The 17,099-nt window shown below is 42.3% G+C and overlaps 1 protein-coding gene across 3 annotated transcripts in view; it reads left to right on the top strand.

Annotated features, from left to right (window-relative positions):
- Window positions 1–14,156, top strand: part of CASP10 (caspase 10) — a 58,432-nt gene extending 44,276 nt beyond the window's left edge. For 2 of the 3 annotated variants that reach the window (XM_045480718.1, XM_045480719.1), the window contains 3 exons: window positions 3,844–3,952; window positions 5,601–6,099; window positions 9,241–14,156. In XM_045480718.1, coding sequence (XP_045336674.1) covers window positions 3,844–3,952; window positions 5,601–6,099; window positions 9,241–9,394 — 762 coding nt within the window. In that variant the 3' untranslated portion in view covers window positions 9,395–14,156. The remainder of the gene's footprint in view (window positions 1–3,843; window positions 3,953–5,600; window positions 6,100–9,240) is intronic. The other variant, XR_006713095.1, reaches the window with a different exon arrangement.
- The last annotated feature ends 2,943 nt before the right edge of the window (window positions 14,157–17,099 follow it).

Raw genomic sequence — 17,099 nt, forward strand, 5'->3', positions numbered from 1 at the left:
TGTAGCCAAGTGGCAGTGTTGACCCCTCCCCAGAACCCCTTTGAGACTTTCTGCTGCAGGCTGAGGGCAAGGGGTTTGGGAGTGGAGTGAATGTGGTGGAGCATGCACAAAAGATGAGGACCCTAGGCTATGTTTCAGTCTTACATTTAATAATATAAAATGTTTCTGTAGGCCCAAAGTAAAAATTGTCCAGAGAGTATACTCAGAGGAGGCTCCATTGCATTCTTGCCCCTCTTCCCTTTCCTCCGTAGATTACCTTTTTTTTATTAGTTTATTTTCTATTTATCCTGTTGTTACTTTTGAAAAAAACCCAGCCATCTGTCCCCTTTATTATAAATGAGGTGCCCCATTAAAATACTGTTTTTCGCTTGACTTCCTTCATGTAACGGGATCTTCTGTACAGAAATTATCTTCTGCATCCTGCTCCACAGCTCTTTCGCCCACTTCCTAGTGGTGGACATTAGAGTTATTTCTGGTCTTTCGTTATTTCAAATAATGCTGCAATGAATAAATATCTTTGTGCGTATGCCATATTATATTTTTGCCACTGTGTCTTTGTGAGCCTCCTCCTCTGAAAGGAGAGAGATGATTCTCTTTTTTGTCACTTGCTGCTGAACTTGCTGGGGATTAAGTGTCTGTTCTTTGCATCAAGTCCAGCTTTTTGACTCTCATCCTAACTGTGTGGATTTCCTCATTTCATTCATTTCCTGTTTCCTCAACAGAGGGTTTCTGGGCAAGATCAGCCCATGAGGAATTATGGTAGATGTTTCTAATACACTTTATATAACTTGGATCAGTATGGCAGGAATAGAAACATATGACAGTTACCAAGCAATTTGAGATGTTTTGAGGGAGAAAGGTAACAAATTAGTGGAGAATTCATTTCTTATCTCATTTCAGGCATGGATTCTACCAGGCTTTTCTGTGGGAGAATGGAGAGAAATGGGTGGTTTGTACTCTGAAACCCTTGCACCACAGCATCTGGGGAATGCTGGCATCTGCTCTCCCTCTACCCTTCAGAATTAGATCACCCTCTGTAAGGAGGGAAGGAACACTTGGTGGGGCTGAAACCCACAGGCCAGCATAACAGAGCAGAATGTTGACTCTGGGAACATCTGGTGTAGTGTGGCTCCAGATACTGCTTGTATTTTTCAGAGTGAGAGATGACAGAGGGAGGGACTTGGCAATGATGTATTTAGTGCCTTGGATCTTTGCCCCAAAATCATAACCTTAGGAAAATATTACAGAATCTGCTACAGAGCTAAACGGCTTATCAACACGTTTTTGGTGTAGTCTCCCTGTGATATGTAAAGTTTATCAGAGACCATTCCTTTTTTTTTTTTTTTCTGGAAATTTAAACTTCAGAGTCCAAACACTTCACATTCCCAGGAATCTCTGCTTTCTGCCTAAGCAGGAAAGTGCGTGATACAATGTTGATTAGAGTTACCATTACTGAGCACTTGTTATGTGCCAGGCAGGCACTGTCCTAAGAGCTTTCTAGGGCTTATCTCATTGAATCCTCCAATCCAGAGGTAGGTACTACTGTTATTCTCACTTAATGACAAGGAAGTGGAGACTCAACAGATGTAGTACTTTCCTAAATGGACACACTAGTGAAACTGGGATCTGAACCCAGGAGTCTGACTCCAGAGCTCACCCTCTGAAGACCTGGCTCTAACACAGTGTGGCTTCAGGCGCTCAGGCGATTGCTTCACTTCTCTGAAAAATAAGTGAGTTTCTGGGGCGCCTGGGTGGCTTGGTCGGTTAAGCGTCCGACTTCGGCTCAGGTCATGATCTCACGGTCCGTGAGTTTGAGCCCCGCGTCGGGCTCTGTGCTGACAGCTCAGAGCCTGGAGCCTGTTTCGGATTCTGTGTCTCCCTCTCTCTGACCCTCCCCCGTTCATGCTCTGTCTCTCTCTGTCTCAAAAATAAATAAACGTTAAAAAAAAAATTAGAAAAAAAAAAGTGAGTTTCTTTGAGTTTTGCAATTCTGTGGTTTGGAAGTTTGAACATGGCTTTCTTGCAGTATTACCTTCTCCCAAGGTGAGGAGGAATTTATAGGTGCTGTGTACAGCTGAAGTTTGGCCCCTTTTGGCTGTGTTCTATGGTCTGGGGATGCTGGATTCACTCAGCCTGAGCTGTGCACCCAGGAGTGACCCTTAACTATAGTTAATAACTAACTCAAGCCTTAGAGACAAGGGCAGAGCTTGCTGGATTCTACTGAAAGCTTGCTGGATGTGGGAGAAGAAAAGTTTCAAGTTTCGTTTTCCTGTATTGCTACGTGACAACGCATCACTGGCGTCATCTGTGGTGGATTCATATTTAGAGGAACCAAGAAATTTGCAGGAACACTTCAGAGCAATGCGATCTTTAGCCGATGCCAAAGACATGACTAAATGAATTCTGGGCTGTGGTCTGATTTTTGCCCTACCCAGACTGGGTTCTCTGGGCTTTCTGTTTTTCCCCCTCCTCTTCCTGGTGTCCGTCCAGCCTGTCTATATCCAGTAACAGATAGATACTGCCTCAACCCAGCCAAGCTTTCTGCCAGAAATACTTTAGCTGATTCACGTGATCTTGACTCTTAACCCATCTTCTGTAAGGAAATCTAAATGTTTGGGGAAAGATATTTGAAGAGTCTGAGAACTTCTCTTTCAAGGCGACAGAGAAACCCTGGTCTCCATAGAGATCTTGGGAGCATCTGCTGAGACTTTAACTTCTGAAACCAGCACAAAGGTCTTCTCCAGCTAGGGTCCATCCCTTAATGACTTTGAGGGCTCAGAGCTGTTTGTTTCTGTCATTGTTCTTGTTTCTGTCTCTGTGATTATCCCACCTTTTTCTGAAACAATCAGAAGTGTGTTCACCTTTGCCTATGGAGGCAATGCTGTTGCCATTACAGCCACACACAGCCTTTGAATTATTTCCAGGTAGGGGAGTTTCTTTTCTATTGACTGAAGCCACTTCTTTTCTGCTTGGATCAAAGATATACCGTGTTTTTAGGAGATCACTTCAGCCACACAGAGGTCCCACTGGAGCCAACTCAGCTCACTTGTAATTACATGCTGTTTACAATAACCTTCAGAAATAATTGCACGTATTTTAAAATTCTCACTGTGATCTCTACAAAAGAGACTTTTCTTTTTTTGGGGGAGTCAGATCACTTCAGAATCTTACCATCTGAAAAAGAAATAAACATTTGATATCTTTATTGTCTTGTTAGATCCTTACTTATACTTCCTTCACTTTGCTAATCCAAAAGGGAAGATGTGGGGTGCCTGGGTGGCTCAGTCAATTGAGAGTCTGACTCTTGATTTTGGCTCAGGTCATGATCCCAGGGTTGTGACATCGAGCCCTGCGTTGGGTTCTGTGCTGAGCGTGGAGCCCACTTGAGATTCCCTCTCTTTCTCTCTCTCTCTCTCTCTCTCTCCCTCCCTCCTTCTGCCCCTCTACCTGGCTTATGAGATTCTCTCTCTTTCTCTCTCTTCCTCCCTCCCTCTGCCCCTCTACCTGGCTTGTGCTAGCTCTCTCTCTCTAAAAAAACACAGAAACAAAAAAGAAAACAGAAAGGAAGATGCTTTTGCATAAGCTCTTGATTTGCTGAAGTTAAATTACATATTCTGTTATTTAACACTGCTAATTGACATTCTGCAGTCAAACCAAATGAAGTCTGAATTTTAATCAATACCTGGCATTTCACCTTGGACTTAATTGAGTAATTCTAGACCAGGACCATAGCCTTGAGAACTCTCAGCCTTTGGTACTGATAAATGAAGTGATTGGTTAGAAACATTAAACCCTTAAAATGAGGATTCCCTAATAAGTCATTCTATTTCTTCTTCTTTCAAGGAAGCAACTATGTACAGAATGGATCGGAAGCACAGAGGCCACTGTGTTGTTGTCAATAACCACAGCTTTACCTCACTCTCAGATCGACCAGGGACTCATAAAGATGCTGGTAAGAAAGTCTGAATAGTCTATAAGATGCAAGTTGGGGATCTTAAAATCATTTTTTTTTTAATTTTCATATTTTCTTTCTGTAATTTTTTATCTTCCATTTATTTTATTTTATTTTTTTTAGCGTTTATTTATTTTTGAGACAGAGAGAGACACAGCATGAGCGGGGGAGGGGCAGAGAGAGAGGGAGACACAGAATCGGAAACAGGCTCCAGGCTCTGAGCCATCAGCCCAGAGCCCAATGCGGGGCTCGAACTCACGGACCGCGAGATCGTGGCCTGGCTGAAGTCGGACGCTTAACCGACTGAGCCACCCAGGCGCCCCTATCTTCCATTTAAATGTAAGGATGATATGGGGCACCTGGATGACTCAGTTGGTTAAGCATCTGACTACAGTTCAGGTCATGATCTCAGGGTTTGTGGGTTGGAGTCCTGTATCTGGCTCTGTGCTGACAGCTCAGAGCCTGGAGCCTTCCTGGATTCTGTGTCTCCCTCTCTCGCTGCCACTCCCCCACTCATGCTCTGTCTCTCTCTCCCTCTCTCTCTGTCTCAAAAATAAATAAACATTAAAAAAATTTAAATGTAAGGATAATATAAATGTTCTAAGCCTCTTGTATATCCCAGGTGTCTTAGCCTACCTGGGCTGCTGTAATGAAATACTATAAACTAGATGGCTTATAAATGACACACATTTCTTTCTTTTTTTTTTTTTTTTTAATTTTTTTTTTTCAACATTTATTTATTTTTGGGACAGAGAGAGACAGAGCATGAACGGGGGAGGGGCAGAGAGAGAGGGAGACACAGAATCGGAAACAGGCTCCAGGCTCTGAGCCATCACCCCAGAGCCCGACGCGGGGCTCGAACTCCCGGACCGTGAGATCGTGACCTGGTTGAAGTCGGATGCTCAACCGACTGCGCCACCCAGGCGCCCCGACACACATTTATTTCTAACAGTTCTGGAGGCTGGGAAGTCCAAGATCAAGGCTCTGACATTTTGATGCCTGGTGAAAGCCCGCTTCCTAGGTAGCAGTCTTTGTGCTGTGTCCTCACATGGCAGAAGAGCTTTCTGGAGTCTCTTTGTTTTTTTTTTTTTCCTGGGGTCTCTTTATGGGCTCTCCCCTCACGACCTAATCACCTCCCAAAGGCCCCACTTCCTCATACCCTCACCTTGGGGGTTAGGATTTCAACATATGAATTTTAGGGGGACACAAACATGAAGACCATAGCACTTGGGGTATTACCAATCTGCTGAAAGAGCAAAAGGAGTCCCTGACCATGTACAGCTCTGTGGGTTGGGGGAAAGCATGGTGCATCAGCAACAAAAAAACTGGGTTTGAGCTGTGGCTCCACCACAAAGTAGTTTGTGACTGTGGGTGAGTCCTGGGCCTTGGCTTCCTCATCTGTGAAGTAGGATGAAACTGTGTCCTCTGCTGACTCTCAGGACCATTGTGATAGTGCTGTGGGTACTATAAGAAGGTAGGTAAATAATAAAATTTTATTGTTATGAAAGCAAAATAAAAACCCAAGCTTCAGGCTACTTGCTGTGCAAGTTTTATAACTATTAACATTGTTCCACCCCTTAATTTTGTTTCATTTTACTCTATCTCATTTTATTATTTCCCCTTTCTTTCCTTTTTTTTTTTTTAACAGAGTGCTTGGAGCGTGTGTTTCAGTGGCTGGGGTTCAGCGTACATATATATAATAATGTGACCAAAGGACGTCTAGATGAGGTTCTGAAGGAATATAAGAGTCATCCAGGCCATGCTGATGGAGATTGCTTTGTGTTCTGTGTTCTGACCCATGGGAAATTTGGAGCTGTCTACTCCTCAGATGAGGCCCTTGTTCCCATTCGGGAGATCATGTCTCATTTCACAGCCCAGCAGTGCCCTGGCCTGGCTCATAAACCCAAACTCTTTTTTATCCAGGCCTGTCAGGGTGAAGAGATACAACCTTCTGTATCCATTGAAGCAGATGCTGTAAATTCCGAGCATTCACCTCCTACCCCTTCTCTTCTGGCCAGTGTTCCCAGTGATGCAGATTTCCTTCTTGGCCTGGCCACTGTCCCTGGCTATGTATCCTTTCGGCATGTAGAGGAAGGCAGTTGGTATATTCAGTCTCTGTATAATAATCTGAAGAACTTGGTCCCAAGGTGAGATGTTTGAGTTGTACTATTTACCTACCTGTTTGTCCATCCATCTATCTACTTACCTGTTCGTCTGTCTCTTCACATACCCACCCATGCATCTGTCTGTCCATCCATCCATCAGTCTACTCATCCATCTGTCCCATCTATCCATCCATTCATCGTCATCCATCTATCCATTCATCCAAACATCTGTCCATCCATCCAAACATTTATCCATCCAATAAACCTATGTTGAGCACTAGCATATAACTGGAAAGGAAGATACAGAATTAAAAAAAAAAAACAGTCCCTGCCCTCGAGTTGCTTACAGTCTAGAGAGATAGAAAAAATAGATGGGGGAAGAGCATTCCCTGTGGCAAATACACATTATACAGCATAAGTGTTATGGAAACACATAGAACTAGTATCTCACCCAGATTTGAAGGATCAGGGAAAGCTTCTAGAGATGACAAATAGATGTTAGGTAAATAATTGAGATGAAAGAAATGCTGGGCAGAAGGAAACAGTATAAATAAAGGTAAGAGGGCCTTTTATTTGTTCCTTCATTTATTTATCAGTCACTCATGTTTACTGAGTGCCTATGTATTGCCTTTGGCATTATACCTTTGATCTCCTGCCACTGCTCTGACAACTTTCCATCTGTATCTACCACGTGCTCCTTACCTGGTACCCTGGAAATGGGCCTTCACTGCAGTTCTGCCCTGTACCCCATTCTATGTTCTTTATAGCTCCGGGCAGCTTCAGCTATACCCTGGAGGCCGCTTGACCTCCATGAAAATGTCTCCAAAGTTGCCATCTCTGGTCCATTAATCTCTGAGTTTTTGGAGAGCAGAGTTATTTCATTCAACTTTATGTCCTTAGCACTTGACACAGTACCTGATGATATATTGTTGAGCTTGATAAATATTTGCTGGACCAATGAGTGACTGAGTGAATCTCATTCTTAGGGTCGGTCCAATACATTTCTTGCAGCCTACCAGACATCCCACCTCCTTGTTGCCCTTGGAGCTCATATTCAGTATGCATAGTCCTCAATTCATCTTCCAGCCCTCTCTATCTGCCTTCTTCTCCTGAATTCACATTTTAAGGAATGGTCAAAGTGTTCTGGGAATTCGGAACTAGGAATTCAGGATTGGAACCTCGAGTCAACCTTAGCTTTTCCATCTTCTTCATTAATCCCTCCATCCCCACCATAGCCATCAAAAACCAATGTCCTATGACTTTGAGGACAAGGCAGATTTATCAAGGACTTACTGTGTGCGTACTGTCCTGGGTACCGAGCTAGGGGCTAGGGGTAAGTTATGAATAAGGGAGACAGAATGTCTTCTCCATGGAGCTTATAGACCAGTGAGTAAGTAAAGGTAAGAAGGTAAATATTTAAATTAATAAGATAATTTCAGGAAGTGATACCTGCTGTGAAGAAAGCAAACAAGATATTGTAGAGAATGGGGCAGGGAGCTACCTGAGAAGGCTTCTTGGTAGAGGTGATATTTCAAGTGAGACTGAGTGGTGATGAGTCAGCCACAGGAAGATCCAGAGGCAGAGAGAACAGCTGGTGTGAGACAGGATGTAAGAACTAAGAACCAGGCAAGGCCTGCTGTCCCTTGAACATAGCAATGATGATGAGGATAAGTAGTGGCAATATTAATAATAATAAAAATGATGGTCAGTGGAATATTATAGCCAGTTTTCTATGTGCTTTACATAAATTTACTTCATTTACTTCTCATGGCAGTCCCTAAAATGGGTATTCTTATGGTCCTTATTTTACAGCTGAGAAAACAGAGGCATATTTAGTGTGAAATAAGTGACTGTGCCTAAGACCACACGGGTCCACGAGTGATGGAACTATGCTTCAAACCTGAGTTCTATTTCCAGAGCCTTGCTTTTTTTTTTTTTTTTTTTTTTTTCCAGTGGTATGAATTGCCCATCCCTGGAACATTTTGGTAAATGTTAAATGTCCTACAAGCCCAGGCTCACAAGCTACCTCCTGTATGGAATCCAGGAAGTGCTCTTTTTCCTCTGAACTTGCAGTGGAACTTTGTCCACTTTTCATATAGTATTGATCACATTCTGCCTTAGAGTATGCATTTTGTGTATATACCATATTTGGTACATGCTTTATGTCTGCATTTGAAGTGCCTAGAAATTTGTGTCATGTTTATCTTTGTATCCTCCTCAAACCAAGAATAGAGAGGGCATTAGTAATAGTAGGGTCCCTTGGGGCACCTGGGTGGCTCAATCGGTTAAGCGTCCAACTCTTGACTTCAGCTCAGGTCATGATCTCATGGTTTGTGGATTTGGGCCCTGTGTCAGGCTTTCTGTGCTGACAGGGCAGAGCCTGCTTGGGATTCTCTCTTTCTGTTCCTCCCTAACTTGTGCACATGTGCACTCTCTCTCAAAATAAACTTAAAAAAAATAGTAGAGTTCTTCTCTATCTTTATCACCTACCTATCTATTCTATCTATCTATCTATCTATCTATCGATCTATCTATCTATCATCTGTCTGTCTGTGTGTCTGTCTATATCCACCAGCTTGGAGGAGAAACATGGAAAAATAATTATGTGCAACCTTCCTTTGTGGACCAATGACCTTAAAATGTAAGTTGTGGAGCAGCCGTCTGGCTCAGTCAGAAAAGCGTGACACTCTTAATCTCAGGGTCAGGTTCAAGCCCCATGTTGGGTGTAGATTGCTTAAAAGAAAAAAGAGGGCCACCTGGCTGGCTCAATCGGTTAAGCATCCGACTCTTGGTTTTGGCTCAGGTCATGATCTCAAGGTTTGTGAGTATAAGCCCTACACCAGGCTCCACATTCTCAGCACAGGGCCTGCTTGGGATTGTGTCTCTCAATTTCTTTCCCACCACACCCTCCCCAAGATAAATAATAAACTAAAAAAAGTTAAAATGCAAGATGTGTCTATTATAGTGTTCTTAAACATTAAATGTAATATTGAAAACTTTTGTATAATTTAGCATTTCTTTTTTTAATTTCAAAATAAGAATTTCTTTATATTTGACAGGATTCCAGTTAGAATTTTGCCCTGTTAGACTAGGAAGAAGCCACATGTTTTAGGGTTTCTTTGTATGACCTGGTATGTGATTTCTGTCTCCTGATTGAAAATATTTTTTCTTATCTGCCTGCAGACATGAAGATATCTTATCCATCCTCACTGCTGTCAACAATGATGTGAGTCAACAAGCAAACAAAGAAGGAACAAAGAGACAGATGCCCCAACCTGCTTATACACTACGGAAAAAACTAGTATTCCCTGTGCCACAGGAAAAACTTTTATTGTAGTAGAGAGTTCTCAATGACTCTTTGACTTGAAAGGAAACTTTGGTCATCTCTTCCAATCTCCCACCCACCATAGGAATCATTGATAGATGGTGAGCCTGTCATTCTAATAATAGGAAATGCCCTATTTTCTGATTCAACAAATTCTTTAAAAAAATTTTTTTTTTATTTTTGACAGGTCTAATTGTTAGAACACTTTCTTTATTGAAGCCTTTGGTTGTAGTCTTGGCATTAGTTTTGTGCCCTGAGAAAAAGCAATTGGCCTTGGTTTGTGTATCTGTGAGGTAAAAGGTAGTACCAGATACATTTTAAGATTCCTTTGAGCTCTAAAGAACCACTATTCTTAACCTCAACTGAGCTTTGATTTCCTCTCTGTATGACCACCCCTTGTTAACATTCTGTGTCCCTTTTGCATAGCCTTGTTTTGGACATTGGATAATGATGAGATCACACATGGTTCATTGACCCTTTCTCTGCTCTCCACTTCCTAAGGCTTCTCATCTACACATCTGCTGGGGTGAAATTTTTGTCTATATGGTGCCCATTTCCAGCTTTAGTATAACGAAGGTGTTCCACAGGAACTCTTTATCTTGGGTTGGGAACAGGTTTGGCTCTAGGAAGATGATAGTTCAGTATGAAGAGAGACAACTCAGCCACTCTGGGATCAGAGACTTTACAGGCTGAGGTTAAATTCTGTGTCGATCAGAAATTTTCAGGTGCTGATGACAGAACACCCACATCACACCAACCAAAGCAAAGAAAGGAATTTATTGCCTCATTCATCTGAAAACACACAATTGGGTAGTGCTGGCTTCAGGTGAAGCTTGAATCAGGACTCAGTCTGCACTATAGCATCTCTCTCTTGGCCAGAGGTTCTTTTGGTGGCTGCACTGTGCTGACTAAAGCCAACAGCCCCTGCCTTGTCTCCAACATGCTCTATTTCTCTGGCCCAAAGAATTGAGGAGAGAGACAGCCTTAGGGATGAAGCTATTCACAGAAGTTGTTGTCCTCTCCTTAGAGAGTTGTCTGGCTGTGCCTTGGTGGGGAGTGTGGTTCTGTATGGAAGCCTTGCTACTTTTTACATTAAGGTTTTGAATATCTTTATGTATGTGAACTTTTTTTTTTCAATTTCAAGAGGAATTTTTCTTTTTTATTTTCTAAGGGAGGGAGATTGAAAGTCCTGTACCTAAGGCCTTTATTTATTGATGAAGAGGTTGAGGCCCAAGGAGGCAGAGTGATTTGCTATAGTCCCCCAGCCAGTTATTGTTTACAGGGTTTTATTTCCCACTTGAGTGAACTGGAATGTCATGGGACATAACAGGGCTTTTTAGGAACATTTCCTTGGATATGTAGACATCCATGAAAGATATCCAGGAATGAAGAAGAATAACTCTCAGTGATGCCTGATTTTGTAATTATTAACGTGTAAGTCAAATGATCTTCCAGAACCTTTGTATATACAAGTCAAAGCGAACAGCTGGTGATTACAGTCCTTCCCCAGTTGGATATACACAGCTTTTGGCCACTTCATAGTCCTTCTCTGCAAGTGAAAGATGGTGTGGTACAAAGCAAAGAGCAAAGAATCTGGAGATAGAAGCCTTTGGTTTCTGTTTTGCCTTGTGACTTTCTGGCTCTGAGACACTAAGTAAAGCTAGTTTTTCGAGCCTTATCTATAAAGTAGAGAAAAATTACCTATTTAAGATAAGGATAGGTTAATATATAAATCCATTTAAATCTAGTTGTTGTGAGGTATATACAAGACCTTTACGTGGCAGATACCTCTGGCAGTCACCTAACGGAAATAGAGTTTGAGTTCCTTTGTGTCTAATTCCAGCTGAATTTTAGCCACAAATCAATACTAATACCCACCGATGTCCTCTTAGGGAAATGCTGGTTTTCCCCGGACTGATTCACAATGTCCCCGGCAGCAGCAGGCTAGCTCTTGGCTCTGAATCCAGCTGGACAAAACACTGCTAATGAACTCTCCCTCCTCAGCAACATTTGGGGTTTTATGTATAAGTCCCGGTCCTGTGGTCTATTTTGTATTTTTGTTTTGCTGGAACTTAGTGGTTGTGCAAGGTTAAGTTCTAGGATCAGGAAACTTTCCCATGAATTTTCTTTTCAGTTCTCCAGCAGGCACTTTAGGGGTCACTAGACATTTAGGACTGTAAGTCACACGCCTATGCAGACAGTAGGAGTACAATTATCCTTCAGTCATTTCTCCTAAATGGAGCATCTACACACTTTTCCCTCGTCTGTGTGTGTGTGTGTGTGTGTGTGCGTGCGCCCACGTGTGTGATAATTTAGAGTGGAGCACAGCAAGTGATTTGGTCACAGCTATTCAGCAGAGACTACCGCCATTGTCTGTGCAGACATTTATGAAAGAAATGTGCAGACCCAGTGAGGTTTCTGTATATTTTGCCTAGTTTTGCTCAATCTACAAGAGCTGTAGTTAGATTTTTTTCTTTGTTTTCTTTTTTTTTTTCTCAAAAGTTGGGCTTATACCAAACAAAATGAAGGACGTGGAAAATTTTAATAGAATATTATACAAATGTTAGTTATTTAATAATGATACTCTTGGTGTTGATTATTATTAGAGATATTAGTCACCACAGCATCCTAGTGGCCTCTGCTACAAGGTTTCACCATGGCAGTGGGCAGTTGTGATATCACCAGGGTTTCCCTTAGCCACTGCTCAGGTAATTCAAACATACAAGCAGCTGGTACAATATGGTTACTGACCAATCAAAACACATTGACCAGTATGTATAACACTATGGTGAATGCTGCTGAATAGCAGCCCCTTATCAATCAGTGATCAAGTCTCCACTGAGGTAGACCAAATTAGAAGTTTACTTCATTTTGTAGATAACTTTTGTGCCATATTTGATTCACAAAATCTTCTAGGTCAGATACTTTATGAGTGATTTAGTGAAGTTGTTCTCAACCTTGGAATTCTTGGGTCCTTAGATGTTTGTGGAGTTATTCTCAGGGTCTATGAGTTCTCCACCTTCACTTTGAAATGTTGTAATTCCTTTTTGGTGATAATCTTAAAAATTAATAGGGATGCATCCTGGCTCTTCTGCATAATCATATTTGAGCAACTTTTGTGCTCACATCCTGGTGCCCATAGAAAGTGATGAACTTTGCATTGAGCTTTTTTTTTTTTTTTTTAATTTTTTTTTTTCAACGTTTATTTATTTTCGGGACAGAGAGAGACACAGCATGAACGGGGGAGGGGCAGAGAGAGAGGGAGACACAGAATCGGAAACAGGCTCCAGGCTCTGAGCCATCCGCCCAGAGCCCGACGCGGGGCTCGAACTCACGGACCGCGAGATCGTGACCTGGCTGAAGTTGGACGCTTAACCGACTGCGCCACCCAGGCGCCCCTGCATTGAGCTTTTTAATGTAGCATGGATTGGGGTCCATGGCCAGAGGTCCTCAGATTTACTGTCAGGCACCAGTAGTTAATCTATTTGAAACCTGCTCCAGTTCATCCTCTTAAGCCATGATAGACTCCTAGACCATCATCCCTCAACCACTGCTTAACTCTCAACAGAGAGAACTCACACTACATACAAAACCATGGACTGGGGAGCTTGGAAGGATCCTAGAGAACCCATGGTCCAGCCTTCAGGGTGTAAAAAGGCTTACTAAAGTCTTACAGCTGTTAGTGGAACATTTGCAATCCTGTGTATTTCCTGATTTGCAATCCTGCCGCCTGGTTTTACTTTTGGACAGTTTTAATTGTTCTTTTCCCTGTGGTGACTTGAATCTACCTGCTTAGAACATACTTAAATCCATTGCCTCTCATTCTAAACTCTGGAGCCATACCAAAGACATGTAACTCTCTTCTGGTGAAGTACATGTTTCATGTGACAAGTTATTTAGCTTTCTTTCTGGTAGGATCTGGCTTTCCTCAGAAGTCTGCAGGGGCACCTGGGTGACTCAGTCGGTTGAGCGTCTGACTCTTGATTTCAACTCAGGTCATGATCCCAGGGTTGTGGAATCCAGCCCCTCATTGGGCTCTGCACTGAGCGTGGAGCCTACTTGAGATTCTCTCTCTCTCTGTCTCTGTCTCTGTCTCTCTCTCTCTGCCCCTTTCCCCTGCTCACTTTAAAATTAAAAAGGGAAAAAAAAGTCTGCAGTTTGCTTTTAAGGATGTGAATATCACATTTGTATCTTTGAACAGTAGCTGAATTCCTAAAAATGGAAGGCTTTTAAAAAAGTACTAGGGGAAATTCTTTGTTTAAAGAAAGACTGATTTGCTAATACAAAGAAGCATTTTATAACATAACTTCAGCATATATGAATTTTTAAAAGAGGATTTTTCTACTAAAAATTTTAAATTGTATTAATTTTAACTTTTTAAATCTATTTTTGAATAGGTATTATCTTTACATTGTTCAACGATAAGAAAATACAAAGAGGTATTCAAGATAAGTGTTGCCTGCATTTCTGTCCACTAAATGCCCAGTCCTCCCACCTTTGCATCCCAGAGATAATTTCAGGATTTCTTAATGCAAATGCAAACATAGCAAGTACAAATATATATGTATTTTAAAGTAGGCTTTTTTTGAAACAGAGTACGTACACTGTGAAACTCATATCTGTCATTTGGTCTCATTTTAAATGATTCTGTTAGATGCTTGGAAGTACTGGTACAACTCTAGAACGGGAATAACTTTATGAGCTTTGTGGACTGGGTACTTGTACATAGCAGTAATTGACTCACAATAAAATAAAGGGATTTTTTTCCTTTTTATCTTTGAGTAATATCTTTGATTTTACCTAACTTTTTTTCTGCTTATATAGTAATATATGCACATTGTGTAATATTTGGGAAATAGAATAACACACAAAGAAAAAGAGTTAATTCATTTATAATTCCATTTTGGCATTCACTTTCCCATTTTTTCACTCTGCATTTGCCCCTGAGCTTCCCAACCACCTTTAAATCAGCTTAACCACCATATCCTCCTAATCATGCATCCAGTAAACTCTGTCTTTGCGAATATTTCCACCCAAGTCTCAATTGCAAACATTTCTCTCTATGACAGCCACCTCCTACCATTCCATCTCATTTTCTCTAAGCCCCTGCCTCCCAACAGTCTGCAGTGCCACTGGGGCCTCTGGTTAGTCCATTGACCCTATCTGCCATCTTTCCAATGCCAACACCACCCTTTACTTCTTCCCTCCTTCTTTACCCAGCTGGAGTCCACATGTCATCATTGAACTCACTCTCTTGCACCCACCCTCGATACCCCTGCCTTTCCCTTGGTCCTAATCACAGGGCAGAATCTAAACTGTGGTTAATCACACATGCCTGCTTACCGCAGGTTTGTACTAGAATTCCTGGTTGTGGTGGTTTGGCTCAGTCGGTTAAGCATCTTGGTTTCAGCTCCAATCATAATCTCACAGTTTGTGGGTTTGAGCCCTGCATCAGGCTCTGTGCTAGCAGTGCAGAGCCTGCTTGGGATTTCTCCCTTTCTCTCTGCCCCTCTCCTGCTCTCTCTCTCTGTCTCTCTCATATTAAATATATAAAAGCTTAATACACACACACGCACGCACACACACACACACACACACACACACACAATGTTGCAGACTTGTCTCATTCAAAACCAATGACCACAAACCTCAAACAGGCTTTTAGTGATTCTCAGGAATCCTGTAACGTTTCCCTGTTATGTCACCCTTTGCTTTCTCAGCCGGTGTTACATCTTCTTTTGTCTTTTCAGACCTCTATCATCCTCCATTCTCCTCACTTTCATTTGATAGTCTCACTTCACTAAGGGAAGTAATCAGAAAAGATTTCCACCATCCACCACCGAGTCTCCTGATCCACCTGCACCCTAACCCTATTGGCTGCTTTCTCTCCTGTCAACAATGGGTGCACCTTCCTGTCTGTGCTTCTCCCAAGAGTCAGTGCCTCCTCTTGGGCAGGGATTAGCTCATCCTGCTCCCTCAAGGACACCACTCCCATAGCCCTTCCTCCCTCTCCTGCTTGATTAACGGTCCCCTCTCTCCCAGATCATTCCCCCGAGCACAAAAAAATGCTGTAATTTCTCTTCCTTCCAAAACAGAACTGAAACACCTAAAGGTGGATCTTCTGTCACGTGCTCAGAATCAGACCCTGAGTGTATGCAAGTGATTTGTTCAGGAATTGCTCTCCAGAGAATCCTGCTGGGGGTGGGAGGTGGGACAGAGAAAGGGAGAAGGCAGGCCAGGCCACACATTTTATCTCAGCGTGGCCAGGACGGAGCACTTTAAAGTGAAAATTATGCCTCAGAGTTTCCTACCCAACGGGAAGCAAGAGAACTGTTTTTGCATCCTCCCTTAACCCTTAGTCCCTACATCCTCTGCTAAGAGCTGCCCCAGGTGGGAGAACTTAAACATCCAGGCACTTCCTGTGGTCTGAGGGCATAGTCTCCTCACACAAGGTGTGAGCCTTTAGAAGCAAAAACCCCTACAATCTGGCAAGCCAGCTAAACTGGCTGGAAGGTGGGGATGGGGGGTGGTGGTAGGCAGAGGGGGATTAAAATGGACCAGAAAAGACCTACCTTCACCCCTCTCCCATCCTAAGCCTGATCCAACATTTGCAGGGCCCAGGCAACAGTAAATCTAAGACTCGTAACCCATACATAGAAATGTAAATACCGACAAACTGTTCTATTTTCCTGTTGCTGAGGATTTATCATTTTTATGGTGTGCAGGGTGTCTGGCTCTGGCACAGCCTGTGCCTTTCTCTCCCCATTCCTAGCTCCTTCTAGCTTACCTGAAGCCCTAATGTATGCAAAACAACATGAAAAATGTCACACACAGTCGGATCAGTGTACCTTTAAGCTCAGGGTTTTGTGAAAGAATTTTCTGTGATCTCAAGCTAAAAGGTTGGAGCTGTATCTTAGATAACCCACTTTTTTATTTACTATCTCCCTGTAAATCTATTATTTGTAAGTTTGTCTGAGCAGAAACTCCCTTTCTCCTCTTAACAATTTAAAATAAACATCAAAAACAACATTGAAAGGGGCGCCTGGTGGCTCTGTGGGTTAAGCATCCAACTTCAGCTCAGGTCATAATCTCACAGTCCGTGAGTTCAAGCCCCACGTCGGGCTCTGTGCTGGCAGCTCAGAGCCCGGAGCCTGCTTCGGATTCTGTGTCTCCCTCTCTCTCTGCCCGTCCCCTGCTCATGCTCTGTCTCTCTCTGTCTCAAAAATAAATAAAAACATTAAAAAAAAACAATATTGGAAAACTAAAATATTAGCCACAAACTGGGAAATGTTAGGTGCCACATATACAACTGGTGAGGGATATATAAATATATAGAAATGTATATAAAATATATATTCTACAATTCTATAAAATAATTAAACAGTCCAGTTAGATGGGCACAATATATGAAATGAAAAAGGAAAAGAAAAAAACCCCTATCTGTAGCAAGTATGAGTGAGGATATGGAGCAAAGGGAATTCTATTAACACTGCTTAGAGAAATGTAAATTGACACAATCACTTTAGAGAACACTTTGACAATATCTGTAAACGTTGAATATGTCCATACACCGTGAGCGAGCATTTCCATTTCTGGGTCTATGCCCCAAAAGAAATCTTGCACATGCACCAGGAGACGTGGAGGAGAACTTTCAGAGCATTATTGCTTGTAAGAAGGGGGGAAAAAAAGGTCAGAAACAAATATGGCAATTTCGATT

This window comes from Leopardus geoffroyi, chromosome C1, assembly GCF_018350155.1.
Source record: "Leopardus geoffroyi isolate Oge1 chromosome C1, O.geoffroyi_Oge1_pat1.0, whole genome shotgun sequence".
In the NCBI taxonomy this organism is placed as follows: domain Eukaryota; kingdom Metazoa; phylum Chordata; class Mammalia; order Carnivora; family Felidae; genus Leopardus; species Leopardus geoffroyi.